The sequence below is a fragment of the Argopecten irradians genome, chromosome 12 (genome assembly GCF_041381155.1).
Source record: "Argopecten irradians isolate NY chromosome 12, Ai_NY, whole genome shotgun sequence".
In the NCBI taxonomy this organism is placed as follows: Eukaryota; Metazoa; Mollusca; class Bivalvia; order Pectinida; family Pectinidae; genus Argopecten; species Argopecten irradians.
In genome coordinates, this window is record NC_091145.1 from 40,535,660 (window position 1) to 40,561,650 (window position 25,991).

The window sequence follows — 25,991 nt, forward strand, 5'->3', positions numbered from 1 at the left end:
TGATACACAAATAGTACAGAAAACTCTGTATTTATAAGGCTTTTGAATCAAATATTACATAGATTGTCTCATTTTTTAATATTTTGTATACATTGATTTTCTGATATAATGTTTTTGTTACTGATTTTACATATGACAATATGCCATGTAACATGGATTAGATATATCCCGTTGTTTCTGAAATATCAGAGTTACTTCCCTCCATTTCTGACAGAGTGATCGGAGCCTAACTCGATTTTCCCTCTTCTCCTTCCATAATATAACTTCTGTTCACTCGATTGTAGCTCTTCTACTTCTGGAAGCTCTTCCGTCTATTGGCTGGAAGATCTTTTGCAAAGACTTCTCTTCTTAGAAGAGCGCAAATCGAGTTAAGCTCAGAACATCTCTTTAGATCTGTCAGTACTGAATGAGTGAAAGAAAGGGAAGTAACTCTAAATGTTTCTCTTAAATTGGTCAGTTTAGTAGAATATCCTAGAATTATTTTGTTTTGATTGATAGACATTAAGATGATAGAGTGACTTATCTAGAGGAAGCCTTTGATAACTAACTATAAACCATTTTATTTTCCGATACAAATTTTCATGTGATATCAAGAGAGGGCTCGACTGTAAATTCAAATATTTCGCAAATAATTGTATAGATGTATATTTAAATGCATTATTGCCAGAATTTTATCGAAAGTTATGTTTTCAGTGAAAGAAAAACAATGTGCCAAAGCCACAGCGGATATGTCCCTCTTAGACTATTCTGTAGACTACTTCAAGTCACAGCAGATATGTCCCTCTTAGACTATTCCGTAGAGTACATTAAGTCACAGCGGATATGTCCCTCTTAGACTATTCTGTAGATTAAGTCACAGCGGGTATGTCCCTCTTAGACTATTCTGTAGAGTACTTCAAGTCACAGCAAATATGTCCCTCTTAGACTATTCTGTAGACTACTTCAAGTCACAGGGGATATGTCCCTCTTAGACTATTCTGTAGATTAAGTCACAGCGGATATGTCCCTCTTAGACTATTCTGTAGATTAAGTCACAGCGGGTATGTCCCTCTTAGACTATTCTGTAGAGTACTTCAAGTCACAGCGGATATGCCCCTCTTAGACTATTCTGTAGATTAAGTCACAGGGGATATGTCCCTCTTAGACTATTCTGTAGACTACTTCAAGTCACAGCGGATATGCCCCTCTTAGACTATTCCGTAGATTAAGTCACAGCGGATGTCTCCATCTTAGACTATTCCGTAGATTAAGTCACAGCGGATATGTCCCTCTTAGACTATTCCGTAGATTAAGTCACAGCGGATATCTCCGTCTTAGACTATTCTGTAGAGTTCTTCCCCCTTATCATGTCCCTATCATAGGAGCCCTCTACCTCTACACTTGTATATAGCTCCACTGCCATACTCTGTGTTCACATTCTTGTTTCTGGTACATGAAGGGTGACAACCTATTCTGTGATTCCTATAGCACTATGTACTAGTGTATTGAACAAAAGAGTAAACTAAATATTTTGATAAAGAACAATTAAACAATTTACAGTTTGTTATCAATCTTATTCACCAAGTACCAATCACAAGAATACCTACTATAATTTGATCGTATGATATAGGACGTGTGGACATGATGTGTATACCTTCCTACCTATATACTATATAGGCAGGAGATGGGAGGGCTGTACCATTGTGGCTTGCTTTGTGTATACTGCAATCTTCTGATTCCTGGGAAAAGGACATTATGTACATTAATTACGTAGAACAATTTATTTTCCTACTCCTTGAACATATCATTGTCGTAGATTTCTGTGGTGGCTGTTCAGTGTCTTCCTTGTCATGTTTGTTTGTTTGAGGTTTTAAAGATAAAATTCTTATATTTTGAGGCAGCTTTTATCATGTGTTGAGCGAGTAACAAATATGTTTTGTAGATAAGTTGATATCTGTTCCCAATATAACAAGCCTCCCGTATTGCCATGTTATATATTAAAGAACACTTCCTCAGTTATGTTTCATTCTTTACCTTTTAACAGTGTAATGTGACCTTCGACTATATATAGGGCGACTTTCGCTCTAGATATTTACAATATACCGTGGTAGGTTGCACTTTTTTTTACATTTTATGGTTGTGTTTTGTGTTAAAAACACAAACTTGTAAATATTTTTATAATTTGACTTTTTTTTATTCACAGGTTGTGTATCAATATTACTGTGATTAAGACACATTAAAGCAATAGATTTTTTAGCAAAATTAATCTATGAACACTTTTTGTTGAGATATTAAAGCGTGTAGATAATTTTACTGTGAAAGAAGTGAATATATCATCATTGATATAATTATTAATGATAATATCGCTTAAATAAAAAAAATTCAGTGAAATGTGAAAAATATACAACACATATGAAACATTTGAAATGTTTATTTATATAATAAGTGATAAGATTATTGATATACAATGTGTAGATGGAACTGCATTAAGAGGCCCGAGACTGCCTACTGTATATTGGCAGGGAAATAACTTTTGCTATATTTGCTATAAACATAAATATTCACAAGTAATGGAGAAAGAAATATATTTGGAAGTAAGATATCTAATATAGCATGCATGACCATTTCTCCACGCGAAGAGTTGACCATGATCAGTATAATATACACTACTACCGATACTATCCACCTATGTGTATCTAACATCAATACAGCGATACTATCGTTCATGTCATAAATTAAAAATACCATTTGAATAAGTGTTCATACATGTACAGTTGTATATTGAATCCATGAATTATGAGAGGACCTTTGACCTACCTGGATGAACTTTGAACCTCTTGGATTCTTAACTCCATTATAAACATCCCACTATACTTGTATTCTGTACACCCATAAAAACATCACATAACAACAAATACCAACCTACAAAGTAAGGTCATATTTATTATGCCAATACAAAATATGTTTTAGGCAGAGCCTAGAGTAGCCACCATACCCTAAAAACTTGATAAGATTTTCTCAGCTAAATATCTATCACTAGACTATCTTCCCCTAGTTTGAAACTCGGACATGTCACAGAGACAAAACATATCAAGACAAATCGTGGTGATCTTAATTGTCCTAGAGAGTGGTGGCCACTCTAGTCCTGGTGGCATGTCTAGACAGAGCTAAATATTTGCTGATGCCATGGGGATTCAGATGTGGCCACTCTAGGCCTGGTGGCCAGTCTAGACAGAGCTAAATATTTGCTGATGCCATGGGGATTCAGATGTGGCCACTCTAGGCCTGGTGGCCAGTCTAGACAGAGCTAAATATTTGCTGATGCCATGGGGATTCAGATGTGGCCACTCTAGGCCTGGTGGCCAGTCTAGAAAGCTAAATATTTGCTAATGCCATGGAGATTCATATGTGGCCACTCTAGGCCTGGTGGCCAGTCTAGACAGAGCTAAATATTTGCTGATGCCATGGAGATTCATATGTTTGCCTCTCTAGGCCTGGTGGCCAGTCTAGAAAGCTAAATATTTGCTAATGCCATGGGGATTCAGATGTGGCCACTCTAGGCCTGGTGGCCAGTCTAGACAGAGCTAAATATTTGCTGATGCCATGGGGATTCAGATGTGGCCACTCTAGGCCTGGTGGCCAGTCTAGACAGAGCTAAATATTTGCTAATGCCATGGGGATTCAGATGTGGCTACTCTAGGCCTGGTGGCCAGTCTAGACAGAGCTAAATATTTACTAATGCCATGGGGATTCAGATGTGTGCCTCTGTAGTCACTTTTTCCTTGATATATAAGTACTTGTCTTTGTACGACCTCATTGGTTACACTAGATAGGTTACCATGGTAATATGGTGTCCTAAGATCAGTGACCTGTCATTAAATCTCACTAAGGCCCCAAGGTTACTATATCTCACTATGGGTTAAAGGTCATTAAATTTCACTATGCTTACTATGTGTTAAAGGTCATTATAAAACGGTTTAAAGGTCATTATATCTCACTAAGGTTTAAAGGTAATTATATCTCACTAAGGTTTAAAAGTCATTGTATCTCATTAAGGTTTAAAGGTCATTGTATCTCACTAAGGTTTAAAGGTCATTGTATCTCACTAAGGTTTAAAGGTCATTGTATCTCACTAAGGTTTAAAGGTCATTGTATCTCATTAAGGTTTAAAGGTCATTGTATCTCATTAAGGTTTAAAGGCTTCTTAGTCTTTATTCATCGTTTTATATATATTGATAAGTTATTGCTCTGTCCAAACATCAGTTTTCATGATCTGTTTATTTCATTGGTCTTTATGTATACACGATTGTATGTAATTACAATATCTGATGTATCAGGTTCTTTGTTTTTTTGAAAATTCACTTATCTAATATCATAAACAAATGAACAAGTACATATAGATATCTAATGTTATGAATTAATGTACTTTTAAAATATCTTTTTTCAATTTCAAGTATTTTATTGTCAAAGAAATATATCTTTTTGACAATCACATTTTCAATAATTGTCTTAAAATTTCAACATTACTTAATTCAAATTAATTATGATACAAAAACATTTGAAATTGCAGATAATCAAAATGTTACTGATGTTGTCATTTATCAAGTTTTTATGACATTGGATGATTTAATACATGAAATAATCTTCTTCAATACCAGAAACTTGAGTCAAGTATAGCCCCTAACCTCTTAACCCTACACTTACTCCCAGAGTATATGTATGAATGGACAGCTCTGTTTCGAAAGGTGATGTTCCATAAAATGAAAATCAAAACCATGGGACATCATCTTGTAATGAAGTGCAATGTTTATTGTTCATAATGTTTGATTAAAGTGATGATAAGAGGAAGATTTTTTGTACAGAACATTGGCTTCCTTTATTCATATTATTTTTAACCTGTATCCGTGAAGAAGTAATTGTTGTTGTAGAGATTTTCCATGTCTACATTTCTTACCCTATTTTGACTCAAACTTCATATCTGTCTACAAATATACTACAGTGTATTTGGAGGGCTTTTATTCCAAAGATCTGTATTCCTTGTTTTATTTTATTGTTGCATTTTCTACAGCAAAGACTTGTTACCTGCTTCAGCCAGAATCAGAATAAAATGTTAAAGTATGAACAATTGTTTCTTCTTTATATCAAATCCACCTTTGAAGGTCACATGTATGGTAAAATGATTCATTTGTAATCTACCATTGGTCAGGACACAAGGTTCAAATGGTTTAAGGTCAAGTAAGTCAAAGTTGAAGTAATTATTTTTGGGACAGGGAGAGAGTTTGCCTCAAACAAACGACCTTGCAGCAGTTTTCAATGTCATGGGGCCGGTGAAAAGTTAACTTGTGAATGTTCAGTTCCTTTTTAAATGGCCCAGCACATAAATAGATTCTATCTTGTACACTTGCTCATACAAAGAATCAACTTGAAGGGAGCAAGTATGCTACTTTTGTTTGTAAATGGATCTCTTGTCCTTGCAATGACTGATCACTAGTCATTTATTATGAGCCTCTATTCTGAAGTTCAACGTTTGGTAGATACTTTGCGTTATCTTTCAAACATAAATACCGTAAAAACTGGTATAATTTGCATTTTTGCACACCAGTGTAATTTGCGCAGGGCCATTTTCAGGGCTGAAAATGCTGAAAAAATCGACTATCGGTATATTTTGCGCATCAAAAAATTTGGTAAAAAACGATGTCCAGGGAGTCCAAAAATCGATGTATTAAGGTGACAATTTCAATGCAAAATATTCCCAATAAATGACAACTTGCACAAAGAAGTGTTGTATTTAGAAGAAATAACATATTAAAACCACATTGAGTTTGTTTTCTTTTATTGGTCACCGTAACCTGAAACTGAAATATCTTGCAGATGTCCTAAACATCGGCGGTCTGGTCCGCCGTACTCCGTGCACATGTCAATGTTTTGAGATATTACACATGAATAGTAATCAGGAATATATGTAAAGAGTATAATCTATTTACTTGAAACTGTCACAATAAATAATTAATGTGTTTGAGATAGAAAATTGCGCAAATTACACAAGTTTTTACGGTAAATGCTTTCAATATCTTATTGATTCACTATCGATGTTGAAGCGCCTCGATACCACTTTAAAAAAAACACCTATTTCTTGTCCGTTCAGAAAGTTTTCCAAACAAAGTCAGTAACATGAATTTCAGAAATGAATGAAAGGCAGATGAAGCCATCGTAACTGCCTAAAATTGGTGTGAAATTGATTGTCGCTTTTGCAAGCAATCTACCACCAGGTTGTGTTATACTTCCTGTGGGGAACCATCATACTTCCACTGTGTGCCCCAAGGTATGTGGAAAACTCGTGTGGATGTGACTATTCCAGCTACACGGTCACATTTTATAGGCGTACGGCTGATTGTCCTGTCTAGGCACCGTAGTTAAGCACTATTTTCATGAACCGTCTCATTAACGCCGAAAAGCTTAGTCCTCATCCGTTAGTAGACTAACTAAATCTACAGGTGGACTTATCTTCCTATTAAGGATGCTTCTGTTCTGGCACTTTTATTGCCAATTCTTCTAGATATACTAGATTCAAATTGAATATCAGTTACTAGTGGATAATTTCATACTGACACTGAAATGTCATTGAATACTTTTCACAACAAAAGCAACAAAATTTGAAGCCGTTTTCCGACCTTTACTAGTTTCTTCTATAGTTGATATGTGTTTGTGCATGCTCTTCAATATGTAACAATGTACAAGTTTCATCTTCAAACAATGGAACTCTTCAAATGTCTGATCGGGACATTCAGCTCTAGGCCTGTTACTTATCTAAAGCGGATCTCGGACAGCATCACACTTTCTTTTAACTTGAGGACACTTCTACGTACACCTACTGTAAGAAGCACACTGTCACAACTAGACAACAGCTCCTAAATGGTGATTTAAGTATGGCCTACTGAACAAACTTTGGACTGGCCTTATGACATGCGTTACCTAGATTTTATTTCATGAAACCTAATTAAATAATATTGCCTTGGATTTTCCCTCTGGTGTTTCACTGTAGTGTACCCGTATGGAGTTTGGACACTTCAAGATGGCGGCTACAGCACAGCGAAAACGGTAGGTGTAGTCTTTTCGGAAATAAGTTACAGATTGTCAACATTATCGCTAGAACACGCACCCTTTCCTTTGGTAATTACGTTCAGCGATTGTTTCACTGTTTTGAAGTTGGCGGTAGTTCCGATTTAAAAATCAAAGCGTAACGATTGGTGGAGTCAGATTTAATCTGTTATTCAATACAATTTGTAACAGTTTTGTTACAGCTACCAGTCATACGAGGGATGTTCGAAAATAATTACTTAATTCTATATGGAAACTTACGTTTCAAACAAACGTGCTCATTTCGTGACCTCGAAGTACTCCCCATGACAAGAAATGCTAAGTTTCAAACACTTCTTGAAGGCGTCACGATACGCTGATTTGGGCACAGTAATAAGGCATTGATGGATGGCAGATCCAAGTGCCTGTCGAGACTGATATTTCCACCCAGCAAGGAATGCTTTCAATTTCGGAAACAAAAAGAAATCATATGGGGCAAGGTCTGGAGTTTCTTACTTAAAAAACGTCACAATTATTGCGGAGGTATGAACGAAAGCATTGTCAAGTAGAAGACGTGCATGATAAAAACCAGTGACAGGGCGTCGTTTCTTCAGTACAATTGTTGTAATACTTTCCAGTGATGTTTTGGCCTTTTTCCACACCACATTTATTGCGTCTCCTTCCTTCACCAGTGAAGAAGATCGCATACATAAAACCTTCTTTGTACTCAGGTTATGTAATTATTGGGCGTTTTCTTTGTTTGGTGGCCCAAATCTTATTACTAACCTTTCTGACGGGCTCAAAAGAATTGACACAGGTTTCATCACCTATGACGACATTGGCAAACTGCCTTTGTCATATTTTGAAAACATTTGAAGCAGCTGTTTGGCCACTTTAACCCGTTGCCTCTTTTATATAAATTTACTTGTCAGTCAACAGATGTGATACTCTTGTAGCAGAAATCCCTCTATATTAGGATTTTCAAACGTTTCTTTACATGACGAACCGTTGATAATGGTATGCAGAGCTTTCGTTCAATATCACTGGCATCTCCTTCAATGATTTTCAAACATCTCTCGTATCCATAAGTAGCCTTATTATACATGAGGAATTCTCTTCAATCATGTTATCTCTTTCACGCAGGGCATCCTTGTGAATTGAGAAAAAAAATAAACTATTACCGACCATACTTTGGAATAGAAAGTACTTTTAATTTCATGACACTTATCAAGCATATCTACGTTTGGTCGAATGCGGATCAAGTAATGGTCATAGATTGAAGTCAAACAAAAAGTCACTAAGCATTTTATTTTTAACCGTCAAGATGTTACATCAAATCACAGAACGAAACAATATCCTTTATGAGATTCTGATGTCAAATATAAAACTTTTAAATAAACCTGTATTCTATATCTAATCTACAGTTCAGAATTAGATGGTCCACTTTTGTTCGCACTCTAATGATGTTACTATAACATATTAGTGTAATGGTTTGTGTGTAGGGTAGGAGTGTGTGGGCTTTTATAGGCTTTGTATTGTCGCTAACATCTGCTATCATAATTTTAATCACTAAAGTCATCCAGAGATAAAGGTTGATGAAGACTGTTGGGTAGTTTTATTGTCGACATTATGGTCTCGTTATATAATGGCTTAGTGCTCACTAACAAACTTTTTGGCTTAGTTCTCACAACTTTCATTGGCATAGTGCCTTTATTTACTATACTGGGTATGTAATTGTTTTCTTATGTTTATCATCATGATAAAGAAGACAAATGTCCTCTTCATGTCCACAATATGTACCAAATCGTGATAGCTTTTGTTTAATACAAGTACATAATTTAAAAAGTAAAACGAGTTTAATAAAATAGTGTCACACAATGAGAGGCATACAATACCTAATAAGCCGATACAACAGTGGGTGGCAAGGCACAGCAACCCTAAACGTACTATACATTGTTATCTATGAGAGATAATCATACTGTGAATATAATGTTCTACTAGTATTTCTCAGCAGCTTCTTGAAGAGCTAAATAGCTGTTTTATAAACAGAAATAAGCACACCTGTTTTCTCCATGGTAAGTCCGATTGTTTCTTTTCAGATTCAAGCAATGCCTCTTCATTCCGGTGTCGACGAACAGTTATCTAAATCTTTGTTAGCTACATCTCGGTGCCTGACACATCAATTACAGAGTACCTTACCACCAATTTGTGCCTTATTATATTTCTACAAAGCAGTTACACTTTTAGCAGTAATATATATGCTTATATGTTAACACTACTCTTATCAAAATATCATAAACTTGTTCAATATCTAAAATATCCTGTTATGAAAATGAATCATATTAAATGTTTCGACGTATTCAGCAGTTTGAAAGTTCAGTACATTTGCCGTTCATGCCCGCTTTGCTAGTTGTCTCGCTGTAGTGGTCTGGCATGAATGGTATGTACTTGAAGCCCTTCCAGCCCCGAATAAATCGTGGGATCAAGGGATCATACACCTCCAGCCCCTCTAAGTATCCCAGGTCCTCGTATGTCTTTTTGTCAAGAGAATCCTCCTTCTGTGTCACATACTCCCAAGCGACAAGGCCCCTCTCTTCCCGTGAACCTGTAGTTAAAATGAAGTAGCTATAACGATATCCTCTCGATACAATAACAATCTAATCTTTGCATTGGTATATAACTATATTTCTATGTATTGTGTTGGTGTCAGTATACAAGTGATTATAGATGTTATATAGTGTAAATCTCACAAATATCACCAATTGCCTGGTAACTACATTCTAACCTGGTTATAAGTTATAACATTCTAACCTGGTCACAACATTCTAACCTGGTCACAACATCCTAACCTGGTCACAATATTCTAACCTGGTTACAACATCCTAACCTGATCACAACATTATAACCTGGTTATAGCATTCTAACCTGGTCACAACATCCTAACCTGGTCACAACATCCTAACCTGGTCACAACATTCTAACCTGGTCACAACATCCTCACCTGGTCACAACATTATAACCTGGTTATAACATTCGAACCTGGTCACAACATCCTAACCTGGTCACAACATTCTAACCTGATCACAACATTCTAACCTGGTCACAACATTATAACCCGGTTATAACATTCTAACCTGGTCACAACATTATAACCTGGTTATACGTTATTACATGCTTACCTGGTCACAACATTCTAACCTGATCACAACATCCTAACCTGGTCACCACATTCTAACCTGTTTATAAGTTGTTACATTCTAACCAGGTTACAACATTCTAACCTGGTCACAACATCCTAACCGGGTTATAACATTCTAACTTGGTCAAAATATTATCGACTGGTTACAATGTTCTATCCAGTTATAACTTTCAAACCCGGTCGCAGTATTATCAACTGATTATGATGTTCTAACTTGGTCACACCATCTTAACCTGGTTATAACATTCTAACCTGGTCACAGTACTCTAACCTGGTCATACTACTAACCTGGTATAGTATTATCCAGTAGGCAGGCCGTTACAGCTCCAGCTAAGTTAGCATTCCCCAGTATCATCACCAGTAACTGATCGAGGCCAGAGTTTCCTGGAAAAGTAACAGACCTAATACAAAGTCATCATTAGATTGATTGGCAATTATGCTTCAGATTTGATAGTGTATTTCCCATATGTATAACAAATTGAAAATCAGAATACCTTTTGTTAAAGAACAGAATCTCCCTGGTAACAGAGAGTGTGTACCTATATTTATGCCGTTCGGATTCTGTTCCATCCAGTAAGGAACCATCAACCCCAGGATCAGAGAGATTCCGATGATGGCCAGGTTCCGGTTGGATTTGAGACTGACGAACTGTAGGTTTGACAGAACCACCCCAGTGAACATCCCGATCATAGTCAGTACCGTACCGCCCAACACAGGGTACGGGATGGTGATAAAGATGGCACAGAACTTCCCCAGTATTCCAAACAGCATGTACAGGATCCCGACCAACATAAACACCCGTCTACTGGCGACCTAGGTATGATATAGACAGACATGACATTCTACTACGTGTGTCCGATATTATATTAATAGTTTAATGAGCTTTCAGTGTATAACATTAAAACATTGTTCCAGTGGCTTTGGCCTAGTTGACTATTGACGGCCTTTCGATGGACTCATTATTTTGAAAAGTCATAATGTTGTTTTCATAGAAGTCTTCTGTTTTCACCAATGATCGTGCACAATCGACATGTTCTGTGTAATGACAAGTCAGAAATATGCATTGTTTAATTTTATAAATAGTTACTTTTCTGTTCATATTCCTTTCCACGGGATGAGAAAGTGAGAGTTACCTTGGTGAGACCAATAGCGCCAACGTTGCCTCCGTAAGTGGATGTCGCATGGCCACAGCCAACTGTTCCTGCTAGGAAGGAGCAGAAACCTTCCACGGCTATACCTCTGTTGACCGCGTGAGTTGGCGGAGTAGGCACCTGGCATGTCCTTGCGCATGCGTAATAATCACCAATGGAGTCCAAAATAGAAATCAAGGTTGCAATTAAGAAGCCAATGAATGCTCTGCCACTGAAGGACGGGGCGCCAAACTGACCTGTTCATTCAATTGAAGTTCTTTTAATGTACATCAAAGGACAAAACTACCTACTCATCAAATGTCCCACCTAGAGCCTTCAAATTGGTAATGACATAGTCTGTGGGTGAATAAGGCAATATAATTAAACTTGTATATTTATTTTATTGTAGTAATTTATATATTGTTTCATATCAAAATATTTTATTGTCAACAACAAAAGTATTACATTTATTCATACAAGATTGTATATCACTGAATTAGACAACATGCTTCAAAAATTTAGACTTGTAATTCCGCTCCTCTACGTTACGTATACTCTCTGTGAAGCGGAATTACAAATGTAAATTTAATTTGATTGATAAAAAATAACTTAATATACATAACCATAGAGATATATGATAATATATACGAGGTTCGATGTAGTGATACAAAATTACAGGGGATGTATATTTACATATAAATACCTATGTGTGTATTGAATATTTTCTTATCTTTTCGTAAACATGTGTTATCAATATTAGCATACTCAAAATTTGCATTTAAGCCCATTGTTAAATAACCACCCAATATGAGCTAGAAAAAATATATCATATGACCTTATGTGTTATGCTAATCTGTTTGCAGATATTGAGTGTACTGCCGTTATTGTATATATTTCAATCTGTCACGTCTATTCAGCCTACCACTAAGGACTAGATCACACAACAATAGCTGTATACCTGGGTAAGGGAAGTTAACCCAGCTGGCGTTGTGTATGACCCCGGACATAACATCGGTCCTAGCCCAGTAGTCGGGCGCCTTAGGATCGTCAGAGAAGGCGCCACAAGCCGTGAGGATGGCGCTCACAGCCCAGCCAAACAAAAGCGATAACAGTATCTGTTAATTAAAATGTCATGTTATGAGGATGGCGCTTATAGACCAAACAAACGACAAGAATATCCGTATCTGGGATTACAGTGAGAACGCCTGCACCTTACATTATGCAAAAAACAACCCTCGCATTCAAACTACTTTTTAGATACGTCTATATATTTTACTCGAAAATAACTCCTCTTGTCTTACTTCTTACTCCACTTACTCCTACAAGTACGCCTATAGCCTAGCACTTACTCCTACAAGTACGCCTATAGCCTAGCACTTACTCCTACAAGTACGCCTATAGCCTACCACTTACTACTACAAGTACGCCTATAGCCTACCACTTACTCCTACAAGTACGCCTAGAGCCTACCACTTACTCCTACAAGTACGCCTATAGCATACCACTTACTACTACAAGTACGCCTATAGCCTACCACTTACTACTACAAGTACGCCTATAGCCTACCACTTACTACTACAAGTACGCCTATAGCCTACCACTTACTACTACAAGTACACCTATAGCCTACCACTTACTCCTACAAGTACACCTATAGCCTACCACTTACTACTACAAGTACGTATACGTCTATAGCATACCACTTACTCCTACAAATACGCCAATAGCCTACCACTTACTACTACAAGTACGCCTATAGCCTACCACTTACTCATACAAGTACGCCTATAGCCTAAAAGTACGCCTGTAGCCTATAACTTACCCCCGCCGTCTGATGGAACTGAGACCGTACTATGTGGAATCCTTTCGATCTTGTCCAGAATGGCAGTGGTGCCTTCCATTGTCTGAGGTACAATGATAATACCAGAGACACTGTGCACGTCCTGAAAGGAATAAAAGGCAGTCTTAATACCACTAGTGACCAAGATTGGTATAAATAACTATCAAATATATATCATTCATTTCACTTCTCTTTTGGTTCCTTTCTATACTGACAAATTTCTATTAAATTTCTTTGGATCTTTAATTGAGGCTACGTCATACGTTATATGGATAACAGAAATGATATTAATTTCACCATGGTATCTTATCAACTTCTACATTGGTAATTGTACTTCAAGTTTTTTTTCAATTGAACAATTTATCAATGGAATAAAGAAAAGATACATAAAACATATACGTAACGAACATAACGATTTAAGTTCTGCTGATTTCTACATGTCAAATTCCTAATTTCAGATAAACGTGTAGATACTATCTAACTACTCTTTCAAACGTGAGGCTTGGCCTTGTAGAACAACATGTGTACATGGATTACGGTACCTACCCCATCACCGCCACTTCTAGGCATCCACAGACACCCTATAGAGATAAAACTCATCACAACATTCGCAACACAATGTCTCCAATCAGTTAAACAGTCATATTTCAGTTTTAGGTGTGATCAAATGGTTAAATGAACCTTTAAAAATGATATATAAATTAATACTAATATTCCACAGAAAATATTCCTTTTTTTATATATAAATCATTCCATTTTTTATATATAAATGCATTCAATATTGTAAGGAAGATGGCATGCACACAGCAACAGTTTTGTATGTTAGGAAATGGAAAATTCCGTTTTACAAACTTTAAAATATCATCTGTAAGTTAATTACCACTTGAGGGGGATTTACAATAATGTACAAGACGTAGAGATGCTTTTGGAAAAAAATACATTCATAATTTTAGAGTGGTTTTATATGTAGCTTCTTGTCAGGCTGATACGGTGTTACTGTCATTCAGGGTTTAGTTAAGCATGATTGATTCTCTCTAAGGTTGAGTGTGTCTGGTTTGCAAGAATTGTTTTTATAGCGTTGTTTTCTCTTTCTGTCTTAATGTTAAACAATCAACCGTTGGCAAATCTATCATAACTTCTTTTACCATCCTTCTTGAATTTGACGTCCGTCAGGGAATGATTCTATGTAGTAGTGGTTCCCCGACCTCTTCAAAACTATGAGCATGCCATTAAGAAACCCGTAGAATTCGTACCAATTTTCATTGAAATTGTACAAGTTTACAACTCATTATGGTCATATTGAAATTGTACAAGTTTACAACTCATTAGGGTCATATTGAAATTGTACAAGTTTACAACTCATTAGGGTCATATTGAAATTGTACAAGTTTACAACTCATTAGGGTCATATTGAAATTGTACAAGTTTACAACTCATTAGGGTCATATTGAAATTCCCAGGAAAAGTCCAAAATCTCTGCAATACCCTTTATATATACAATCGGCAATTTTCCAGCAATAGTTTCCGGTTGTTCATCCCTGGTGAAAAATACTGTGTACATGCCTTCTCCCTATCTACCATCACTGACAGTTGTTTATCGTAACATATTTATAATTATACACAATTAGTATGATCTATCAACTCTAGTCTACACCAAATATTTACAACATTTCAAAAAGGAAATAAGACCTACTACATCAGGCTGGAACATGTGTAACTTACATGAGCCCTATTCCCCAGTGGACGGCGACGAATTTCGTGACGACTTTGAACATGTAGAGTCCGACCAGAAGGATAGCCGGTACAATGGTGACCGGTCCGATAAATCTAAGGAGGATCCCTATCAGGCCGGTCATACCAATCAGGCTGTGGATCATCCCGGCAATCATCAAACTGCCCATCAGCTGCATTATACAACCCGACATATATCCCAAACTATTTCATTAACATAAGGCTGCAATATACAACCCGACATATATCCCAAACTATTTCATTAACATTAAGCTGTAATATACAACCCGACATATATCCCAAACTATTTCATTAACATTAAGCTGTAATATACAACCCGACATATATCCCAAACTATTTCATTAACATTAAGCTGTAATATACAACCCGACATATATCCCAAACTATTTCATTAACATTAAGCTGTAATATACAACCCGGCATATATCCCGGCATAATCATATATCCCAAACTATTTCATTAACATTAAGCTGCAATATACAACCCGGCATATATCCCAAACTATTTCATTAACATTAAGCTGCAATATACAACCCGACATATATCCCAAACTATTTCATTAACATTAAAAATTTCACTAATAGCTAGGCAGATAACCACTCTTTCATAGTGAGAATTTGACTTAACATCCTACGTTTGAAATTTCTGTAAATTCAATGGAATAAAAGACGCTTCTTTTCCCGTCCGCCCCCCAAACTATTAATTGTTGACTGATCTTTCTAGTTGGTATTGGCTTTGTCTTTAGATGATATCTTTGTTTGGTTGGCTTTTTAGTACTTAAATGTTATAATATTTCATGTCATGAAATTAATAAAGGGCTTTAAAATTGTGATTTTCGTATGTAAGTTTTGGTAGATAAAATCGTGATTTACAAAGTGAAACATTTAAAGGCATTGTTATTTCAGGTAATTATGAGAAATTATCCACTTCAAAGTGAATAAGTCATTTGTTAGTTTCTTACGACATATGAATACTCATTCCAAATGATTCGGATGATGACATACCGTCTGTAGGTTATGGTAGATAAAGTCCTGGTTTATGTGATGCCCGGAGCTGTTTGTCAGAGACAAAACTTGGGACATATTGGAGTAAAAAGAGGCGTTGTTAGGGTAGATGGCTGTGGCGTTGGTAGGGTCTGAAAACGATAGAGCTTTCATAAGTTTTCATAAATGTTAACATTTCTGGACATGTTATCAATATAACTTTAAACAGCCAAAGAACTATTTAATTATATTCAAAGATAAAATAAACAAAAACAAAAACAGCAAAACAATAGAACGCAATACAAATCATAATGTTTTGATGTTTTACTGTTGACGGCTTGATACAGTAAACGTACCGATTTCAGCGTAATCATTAAAGTAAATTTAGAATAGGTTTGGGGAATGATAAATTGGCACAATCATCATAATGGCTACATTGTACAACTAAAACAGTGATATTTTAGCTCATCAATGCTTGTGTGAAAAGCTTTAAAGATCATCGCGAATATATTAACGTTTAAAACACATATTTATATTCTTCTAGATCATTCCAGCATCGGTGATTGGAACTTGTATAAAATGATATCCTAAAGTAAATGTACAGTAATATTATATATATTAGATGTAAACTTAGGAGAAGTGGTATATGACTGGTGTTAGATTAAGACCTACCGGATATAAAAGCAGCGTTACACCGGTCTGGGTCGATTTCCTGTAGCGCGACTAAAGGTACTATATATTCATACGCCCCTCCTTGGAACATTGGCAATCTACAAATATAATTTAGGTTAACACTTAAGGATATGGGGGATAGATATAAATATGTCTTATAAACAAGTGAAAAGGTTTTACAAAAGACACAATATGTAAATCACCACTTCTATACCTTCACAATGGTAAGAGCCAAAACGAAATGGTAAAAGGAGTCGATATCAAAAGAAACTTGAAAAAGCTCAAACACAATCCAATAAAATATACATTTAACCTTTTGAATGTAAAACTTTAGTTCCTTCTTTTATTTGTGTCAAAAGAATATACTAGGGAAAATATAACAGCATTATTATTCTAAAGAAATAATGAGGAAACTCGGTAAGGATATGTGTCGTACATGATCGTCTGGACCACTTTCTGTCTGTTTAGATGCTGTCTTACCTCTGCATGGAATCTGGTATAATACTACTGTAGAAGACCAAGACACACGGATGAAGACCGCATGGTTATTATTTTGTTATAGTTATACATATTTACGTGTCGTTGTTATTCTCATTTAAACTCTGAAAAAGTTTGTGTTGACTTCTGGGCCTCTTTCCATCAAATACCTTTTCACATTGAACACGATTTTAAATGACTTTCTTTGCATAAGTACAAGTATATAACAACATCTTTGTCCACAGTCCTACGTCTAAAAGTACCATGACTTTCAACATGATGAAGTGTAGTGTATAATATTACTTAGCCAACCCAAATAATGACGAAATGCAAAAATATAAATGAATTACCACAAACTAAATAACATTAATTCAAATATTTATCACTTAAGACATCGACTTGATTAAACCAATTCGTGACAGCCTTAAACCATACGAGTCGCGTCGACTAACTCATTCACCCATGAAAGTTCCTAATGAACTGTTCCATCCTATGATATCTACAGGTGGTGAACGAGTTCAACACTGCACACCAAAATAAAGAATATCATGGCTGTCATCAGCACTTCTCGTCTAAATCGTGTTAGAATTATACGTTCATGTTTATTTAATCATTTTTATCAGTTAATCTTTCTGACGAGATCGCATTAAGTTCCTTGTAATATTTGGATATTATTCATGGCTCAAAAGTACGGTGGCTGATTTGTGCCATTTCGTCTTTTCGCCCCGAAAAGACGAAAATTAACAAACCTTAATTTTCGTCTTTTCGTCTTTTCGCCCCGAAAAGACGAAAATTAACAAACCTTAAATTTCGTCTTTTCGTCTTTTCGCCCCGAAAAGACGAAAATTAACAAACCTTAATTTTCGTCTTTTCGTCTTTTCGCCTTCCGGTCCGGTGTGGAAGTCATTTTGAAATCTTTTTATCTTAATATTGACTTAATTGTTCAATATGGAAGCATCAAAGAAGTTTATGATACATGTAACAATCGATTTATTAAATTGATAGTATTACTAGTATCTTCATCAATAACTAAGATTAGAAGTTTTAAAACAGAAGTCAACATGTTTGTTTTACAGCAGTTACGTAGATTTCTCACATGTGGCATATGCCACGTGCCACTAACAAATTCATCATTCCGCAAATCCTTTAGCGTGATTGATACATTTTTTAAAATTCATTAATATCTTATTTTTTGTGTTCTAATCGCCCTCTTTAGCAATTACGCTTATCAAAACATTGCCGTGTATATTTAGGACCATAATGAACTTAAGATGCTAAACAAGCACTTAGAGGAGTTGCCTCCCCTACACAACTTTTAAAAAAAAGTTGTCGGCGGGTAATATTTGAAAGCGTTTGAACCACGGATAAACTTGTTAACAAAATAATTTATGAAAGACAACTCGTGAAGACTTTGAGTTTAAAGGAAGGACTTGTACCAAGAAATTGCTCAAATACAGTTAATTAGAACAGTCGATCAGTAGGTACAATGTACTGTGTATTATTTGAAAAGACATTTTGACTACATACACGACATGGTCTTCATCATAATTGTACATTAGAAATTACATTATAATCTTCGACGTATATGATAGATGACAAAGTATATCTGTAATTTGTATTTTTTCGGGGCGAAAAGGCGAAAAGACGAAAATTAAGGTTTGTTAATTTTCGTCTTTTCGGGGCGAAAAGACGAAAAGACGAAAATTAAGGTTTGTTAATTTTCGTCTTTTCGGGGCGAAAAGACGAAAATACGAAAATTAAGGTTTGTTAATTTTCGTCTTTTCGGGGCGAAAAGCGAAAAGACGAAAAGACGAGATTTTTGATGGCGAAAAGACGAAAATAAAGGCGCTAATTAGCGTGTTTCACTTTCGTCTTTTCGTGTTTGACTTTTCGTCTTTTCGTCTTTTCGCCGCGAAAAGACGAAATTAAATTTGTTAATTTTCGTCTTTTCGGGGCGAAAAGACGAAAAGACGAGAATTAAGATATTTAATTTTCGTCTTTTCGGGGCGAAAAGACGAAAAGACGAAATGGCATAAATCAGCCACCGTACAAAAGCAACCGCTTCGAACATTACTGCTTTTTACGCATGGCGTAATGTTTCCTTTTAATAAATCAATGTTTTGCATCCTTCCATAATCAATATACATGTAATATTAAAAATGAGCTGAAGTTAATAAGCTAATAACGGTCATCTGTGTTTCGTAAGGTTACATAGAGAGGCTACATGCAGTAAAATGTATATATACTAGACCATTCATAAGATAATGTTGTTAACAGAACTAAGTCATAATTCCCATAAACAAGTTACATTCTAATTGAATTCGACCTTTCAAATAAAAGTGCGCTTTCTCAATACTATTCCGTGCTATACCCACATGCACTGCCCCAAAAACACCAGTGTACACATTTACGTAACATCTGCCCTACATGTCATCAGTTTACGTGATTGTGTGCATTATGACACGCATCAGTGCACACAATGGAGTGAAACTGTAGCAGTGTAACCGTGTATCGTCCACAGTAGATTTACCATGATTACCTTGCTTTATGGTACGGTATTACCCCAGTTTCACCAACATTCTTCAATTTGAAGAAATTCCTTGACTTCAAATTACCCACAGAAAATCATGACAGAATTAAACGGAAAACTTTAAGATTAAGGAACGTTCAATTCTGTAATGTTTTCCTATGTGTTTTTAGGTCAAGGAATTCCATAGGTAAGGAATGTTCGTGATACTGGGACCTGGTACATAAGTTTTCATGGACAATTAAAAAACTATATCTGGTCTCATATACCACCAAGATCAAAATAAACAACAGCAATATATAAATTATACAAGTTAGCAATATAATTAATTATTTCAGATTTTTTCTATAATCCAACTAATGTTCGATGTAACTTAAGTTCGCGTTTTCATGTCTAACGTTTTTTTATGCTTATATACTCTGAGTATGTTCAGAACAGTAACAGGAATAATATAAATATGGGAAGGTAAATGTGAGTAACCTAGACCAAAATACCATGGGTTACAGTAACAGGTATACTATAAATATGGGAAGGTAAATGTCAGTAACCTAGACCAAAATACCATGGGTTACAGTAACAGGTATACTATAAATATGGGAAGGTAAATGTGAGTAACCTAGACCAAAATATCATGGGTTACCTAGACCAAAATATCATGGGTTATAGTAACAGGAATACTATAAATATGGGAAGGTAAATGTGAGAGGCCTAGCCTACCTGACACCAAAACAACACATAAAGAATGTCGTGAATCCGTTCATAAACATGGTAGAGCCGAGGAGCGTGGTCCGGAGGAGGGCGTCGTGCTCCCCACATACCACCTGTGCCACCAACAGACATAGTGCCAGCTGATTCGCAAACGACAGCAAACCTTGCTGTAAATATAAGACAATAGTCGGTTATTAATGCGGGTCAGGTTTTCGCGATTTTACATTAGACAGTGAAGTTGAATTTTGGCTGGTTTTGAATATTTGTAATCTGGTTTCAGGCAAAACATGAATTAATATTTGCGGTTAAATTTTTGCAGTTATAGCGAAGATATCCTCAACAATCTCAACAGTTCAACATAGCAACATTGTACGGACTATAAAGTATTGATTACTTGTTTACTGCTGTCTGATATGATATCTAGTCACGTAACCAATAAACCATGTTAACATAAATAACCGTTAACATTTTAACGTATTTACCAACATAGCAACATTGTACGGACTATAAAGTATTGATTACTTGTTTACTGCTGTCTGATATGATATCTAGTCACGTAACCAATAAACCATGTTAACATAAATAACCGTTAACATTTTAACGTATTTACCAACATAACAACATTGCACGGACTATAAAGTATTGATTACTTGTTTACTGCTGTCTAATATGATATCTAGTCACGTAACCACTAAATCAAATTAAACTAAATTATTTTATTAAAATATATAACCGTTAGAAAGTTCAACATAGTAAGCACGGAATATGAAATATCAGAGTCATTTGAATTTGAAGAGATTTATCTCATGACTTACCTGGAAGGCGAAGACAATAGCCAGATGTAAGGGCGGGTTATCACTGATTCTGACTTACCTGGAAGGCGAAGACAATAGCCATTTGTAAGGGCGGGTTATCACTGATTCTGACTTACCTGGAAGGCGAAGACAATAGCCAGATGTAAGGGCGGGTTATCACTGACTCTGTAGATGAGAGCTGTGTCAGCTGGCTTCTCTAGGGAGTCAGTACTGCTATCGGTAGGGAGGCTGTCCACTTCAGTAGCCGAACATTCCCCCTCGGGTGTAGCACCCTCCTCAGGGGCAGTACTACCCTCAGTCACTGGTCTTTCGGTCTGTATCGGCAGCTGATGTCCCAAGACATCGTTATACGTAGGAGGTCCACTCATATCTCTTCTAGTGTTCAACGTGAACGTTCTTAGTGTTTACACCCCGCAAAGGTGTTAAGGTAAATACAATAATATGACGGATTGAGATAGAAGCCTGCAGGTCCTCTGTGTGCGGCAGATATGGCCGACGAGGATGGTATAAGGTATGGGGATGACTTCATCAACAAACGCATGCGCTTTAACAGATGTTGCTGTATTAGGGTAGTTCACTGTAGTAAATAAATCATATGTCACCAGTTTTGTGTTGATACTGAATTCGTGATCCTCTTATCGATTTGTTTCATCTATTGGGATATTTAAATGTGTGTGATTCTATTGGGATATTCAAATGTGGGTGATATTTTGTGATACAGCTAATATCCCTGAGGGTTTTAATATTGCTAAGGCTAATTTCGCTCGCGAATTTGTTTTAAAAATCCTGTTTCAAGTTACGTATTACGCCATGTGTGTATGTGAACAATGCTTCTAAAGCCTACAAAGGAAATTCACGCAAATAAACACCCGCTAAAAAGGTCCAAACAATGAATCGCGATATTTTTACCCGCATAATTTAACAGCAAATAAAGTAGCCTTAGGCGTTGTATATCTGATGATGGACAACAGTCATTTAGCAATCTGATTGAAATACAGATCCTTATAATATAACCACTCCGTTCAATATAGGATCTGACAGTATCCGATATGGGGTCACGTTCGGATGACCTTTTACCACGTGTACTCCAGATCAAATACATTTTCTACACATTTCTAAGTGAACTGTTAACGCCATTTCGTCCCAGTATGCATATACATATAGCATTGTTGTGCACTTTGGTCGAGATGACTACGTACACGAAAATAATTCGGACAGCTTTTTCAAACTAGTTCGTCCCCAGTCAAGATTCTGGCAGTGCCAATTTGATTGGCTATTTCCAAAGGTCATCCTGACGTGACCCCTAATGGGATGTGGTCAGATCCTCATATCAAACGTAGTGATAATGAGGATCTGTATTTTAATCAGATTGGTCATTTAGGAGTAATATACACGTTAGATATGACTTTATTTTTAATAAAATGTTGTGATGTGTTGTTGTATGGGGATTTTTCAAATCTTTACATGGTCCTTTCCCAAAGTAAATGATACCATGGGTGTTACTGTTCTTACCAAAATGACAATGTCCAGGGACAGCCTCCCTGTCATGGATTTCGTAGTAAATATACTGGTAAAAAATAACAAAATAATGGACCTACGACCCCAAAAGTAATTTTGCTCTTATTTTGCTTATAAGGCTACCATAACCATTGTGTCAGTATATGTCTTGAGAAGCTGTAGTATATTGCAAACCAGTCGTACCATCCCATTTATGCTGTGCGATAAGCAGGAGAAAATTCCAAATGCAAATGCGATTAAAAAGAGGGCAAATGCAATTAAAGAGGAATGTTTATGACAACGTCGATTAGATGTAAACATACACATTAAGTATCCAGGTGTCCTGTCATATTTTTGTAAGGAACTTTTCTCGTTAAATCGAGAGATATTTTGCATTCCTGTATATCTTTTTTTCTGTGGAAGTTTAAACTAACTTGATCCCAGGTTAATTTCCATTTTTGCTGTGCGATAAGCAGGAGAGAAAATTCCAAATGCAAATGCGATTAAAAAGAGGGCACATGCAATTAAAGAGGAATGTTTATGACAACGTCTAACCATGTCTTGTTGTTGTAATTTATTACACTGTTATCAGTGACAAACTAACTAGACGATGTATGTTTCAGGATACTCAGTGTAGTTTCAGGACACTCAGTGTAGCCGGTTTTGCCATCTCTCCTTTGCCAGATAACCATACCATTTCATATTCTAGTGTTGGTATCAGGTAAATGATCATTTTTCCGTACTAATGGAGTCCTCTTCCACCTCGGCACGTAAAAGGTGTTTATAAACTATACCATGCAAACTTTGCATGCACGGAGCATTTCAAATGACGTCAATGCTACATTGATATCCGAAAAATGTTTTAAAGACAGATTATATGGCGTATGCTTGTGAGTCGATTCAGACAAGTCAACAGTATTCGTTATGTGTTCAGAGTTATCTGTAGTATATAATTATACAACTGGAACATTTTTGGTTACTGACAGGTCTTCCTATGAGATAATTTTGTGGATATTGTCAATTCTAGGTGTCGTTTCTTGATACATGGGCAATATCCTCTTCGGAAACCCAGTCTCTAAACTTTCAATTACGCTTTAATTATTAACCTGAAATTGACCTGAAATTCATCTGAAATTGATGTCAATTTCACATGAAAAAATTCAGGTCAATTTAAGGACAGTATCACCTGAAATTTACCTGAAAAAAATCTTCCTGTGAGTTAAAGTCAAAATCTTCATATCAATTCCAGATCAATTTCAGGAAAATGTTTTGACCTGAAATGACCTTTTTTGCTCTTTTCAGGTAAATTTGACCCGAATAATTTCACCTAATTGGCCTGCATTGATCTGAAGACGTTATGCCTGTATATAATAGGTTGACTGTGTCCCACTTACAGCGAATGGGTTCGTAAGACGTTGCTTGCTTATGTCATAAGAATGTACGACAAACGAATGTTGTCTTCTTTGTTACAAAAGGTATGTTTGATGCTTCAGATTATGTCTAGTGGTTCACTTCTTCTGTTTTGTAGCAATGGTTCACTTCTTCTGTTTTGTAGCAATGGTTAATGTTCTCCTGTTGGTGTTCAGCTTTACTCGTATATCACTTTCTCCATGATAATTGTACCGGCTCGTAGTTTGGTTTATCGCATATTTATTTAAGAATTAACTTGAATATATTTTTTATGTTATGGAGATAAAACACAAAAATCTGAGTGTATTCTAAATAAACCGCGAAGCGGTTTATGATAAGAGTACATTTAGATTATTATGTTATATCTCCATAACATTAAAAATATATTCAAATTAATCCTTATAATTCAATTTACTGAAGATAATCTCTTCAATATTCAAAATTCATTTCGGGACTCTTTTGTCTATGAAATCATTACGCCGTCATCTCGGCCAATTAGAAACAATGTTACAAACAGCGACGCCATTTTTCCTTTATGGGCAGATAAAGTAAATTTTTAAGCCAATGGAAATGCTCGTAGCAAGCAAAATTGAATTATATGGGTGTATTTGTTCTAATCAATTTAATTTTTCATCTACAAAACTTTCTGTTTGTGTTATAGTGACTGACATAGATAATGTCGGATATCAGGACAACAATACATTCCACCTACAGTAACCATAAATTACCAACACGTATGGCCAAAGGGCTAGTATATAGTACGGCATTAGTATATATTATAACAGGACATCTAACCCGTTTCCAATGACTATGTACTAGGCCAGACCAAGAATAATGTCTTAGTCAACCATCATCAGTTAAAACGAAAACGAGGACGTTGACCTCAGCTAGCGAGAAGCACACAGGGGTCAATGATGGACCACTAGATATCATACAGCAGATCACACATCTAGTCTCGATTTTTAGAAAAAAAACCTTACACCAAATAAAAACTGAAAAAAAATTTCATGACACATAATGAAGTGTCTTAGTTAAGTCGCCGAATTTTCTTTTGAGAATTGGAGCCTAGAATATTGAAATACTAAATTCTTTGAAAATGTGTTACTTCTTATCTCAAAGTAAGACTTTTTAAAAAGCAACAGGCATTTACATTGTCTTGATGCAACTGTCCTATATATCAGATGCTGTTGGAAAATGATAAAAATAATAATAAATGTTCAGTGTCTTTACAGCTACGGGTGTATACCTTAAGTGGCTCTACTCCTTTTGTCTTTTAGTCTTGTCAGATTACAGCTCAAATATCTATGGACACTCGCCCAATTTTATCTTTTTATATCCATGCCATCGTTTTTTTAATAAAATTTGAATTGTGATTTCTTAGTTGTGGTGGTAAGCCAAGATTAAGTTAGATATTGACACGTTTAATAAGACTAGAAGTCGACAAAGCCAAGATTTAGTCAGATATTGACACGTTTACTAAGACTAGAAGTCGACAAAGCCAAGATTAAGTTAGATATTGACACGTTTACTAAGACTAGAAGTCGACAAAGCCAAGATTTAGTCAGATATTGACACGTTAACTAAGACTAGAAGTCGACAAAGTCAAGATTTAGTCAGATATTGACACGTTTACTAAGACTAGAAGTCGACAAAGCCAAGATTTAGTCAGATATTGATAAGTTTACTAAGACCAGAAGTCGACAAAGCCAAGATTTAGTCAGATATTGACACGTTTACAAAGACCGAAGTCGATAAAGCCAAGAAATAGTCAGATATTGACACGTTAATTTACTAAGACTAGAAAGTGACAAAGCCAAGATTTAGTCAGATATTGACACGTTTACAAAGACTAGAAGTCGACAAAGCCAAGATTTAGTCAGATATTGACACGTTTACTATGACTAGAAGTCGACAAAGCCAAGATT

The 25,991-nt window shown here is 35.9% G+C and overlaps 1 protein-coding gene across 2 annotated transcripts; it reads right to left on the reverse strand.

Annotated features, from left to right (window-relative positions):
* Positions 1-8,316: 8,316 nt before the first annotated feature.
* Positions 8,317-21,678, reverse strand: LOC138305184 (solute carrier family 23 member 2-like). 2 transcript variants are annotated; one of them, XM_069245617.1, is made up of 11 exons: positions 21,276-21,678; positions 20,354-20,511; positions 16,633-16,730; positions 15,982-16,112; positions 14,948-15,129; positions 13,208-13,328; positions 12,344-12,500; positions 11,389-11,642; positions 10,795-11,068; positions 10,544-10,639; positions 8,317-9,661 (listed from the first exon to the last, which is right to left on the reverse strand). In XM_069245617.1, the coding sequence occupies exons 1-11, from the start codon at positions 21,525-21,527 to the stop codon at positions 9,417-9,419; spliced, it is 1,968 nt and encodes a 655-aa protein (XP_069101718.1). In that variant the 5' UTR covers positions 21,528-21,678; the 3' UTR covers positions 8,317-9,416. The 2 variants fall into 2 exon arrangements, with proteins under 2 accessions (XP_069101718.1, XP_069101719.1); XM_069245618.1 differs by lacking the exon at positions 21,276-21,678 and adding an exon at positions 21,160-21,201.
* Positions 21,679-25,991: the final 4,313 nt, after the last annotated feature.

Coding starts and splice junctions, on each gene's coding strand:
- LOC138305184 (XM_069245617.1), bottom strand. CDS start 21,527: ATGAGTGGACCTCCTACGTATAACGATGTCTTGGGACATCAGCTGCCG. Junction 16,113..16,632: donor TAACGCTGCTTTTATATCCG/GTAGGTCTTAAT, acceptor TATCGTTTTCAG/ACCCTACCAACGCCACAGCC. Junction 12,501..13,207: donor AGTTCCATCAGACGGCGGGG/GTAAGTTATAGG, acceptor TTTAATTAACAG/ATACTGTTATCGCTTTTGTT.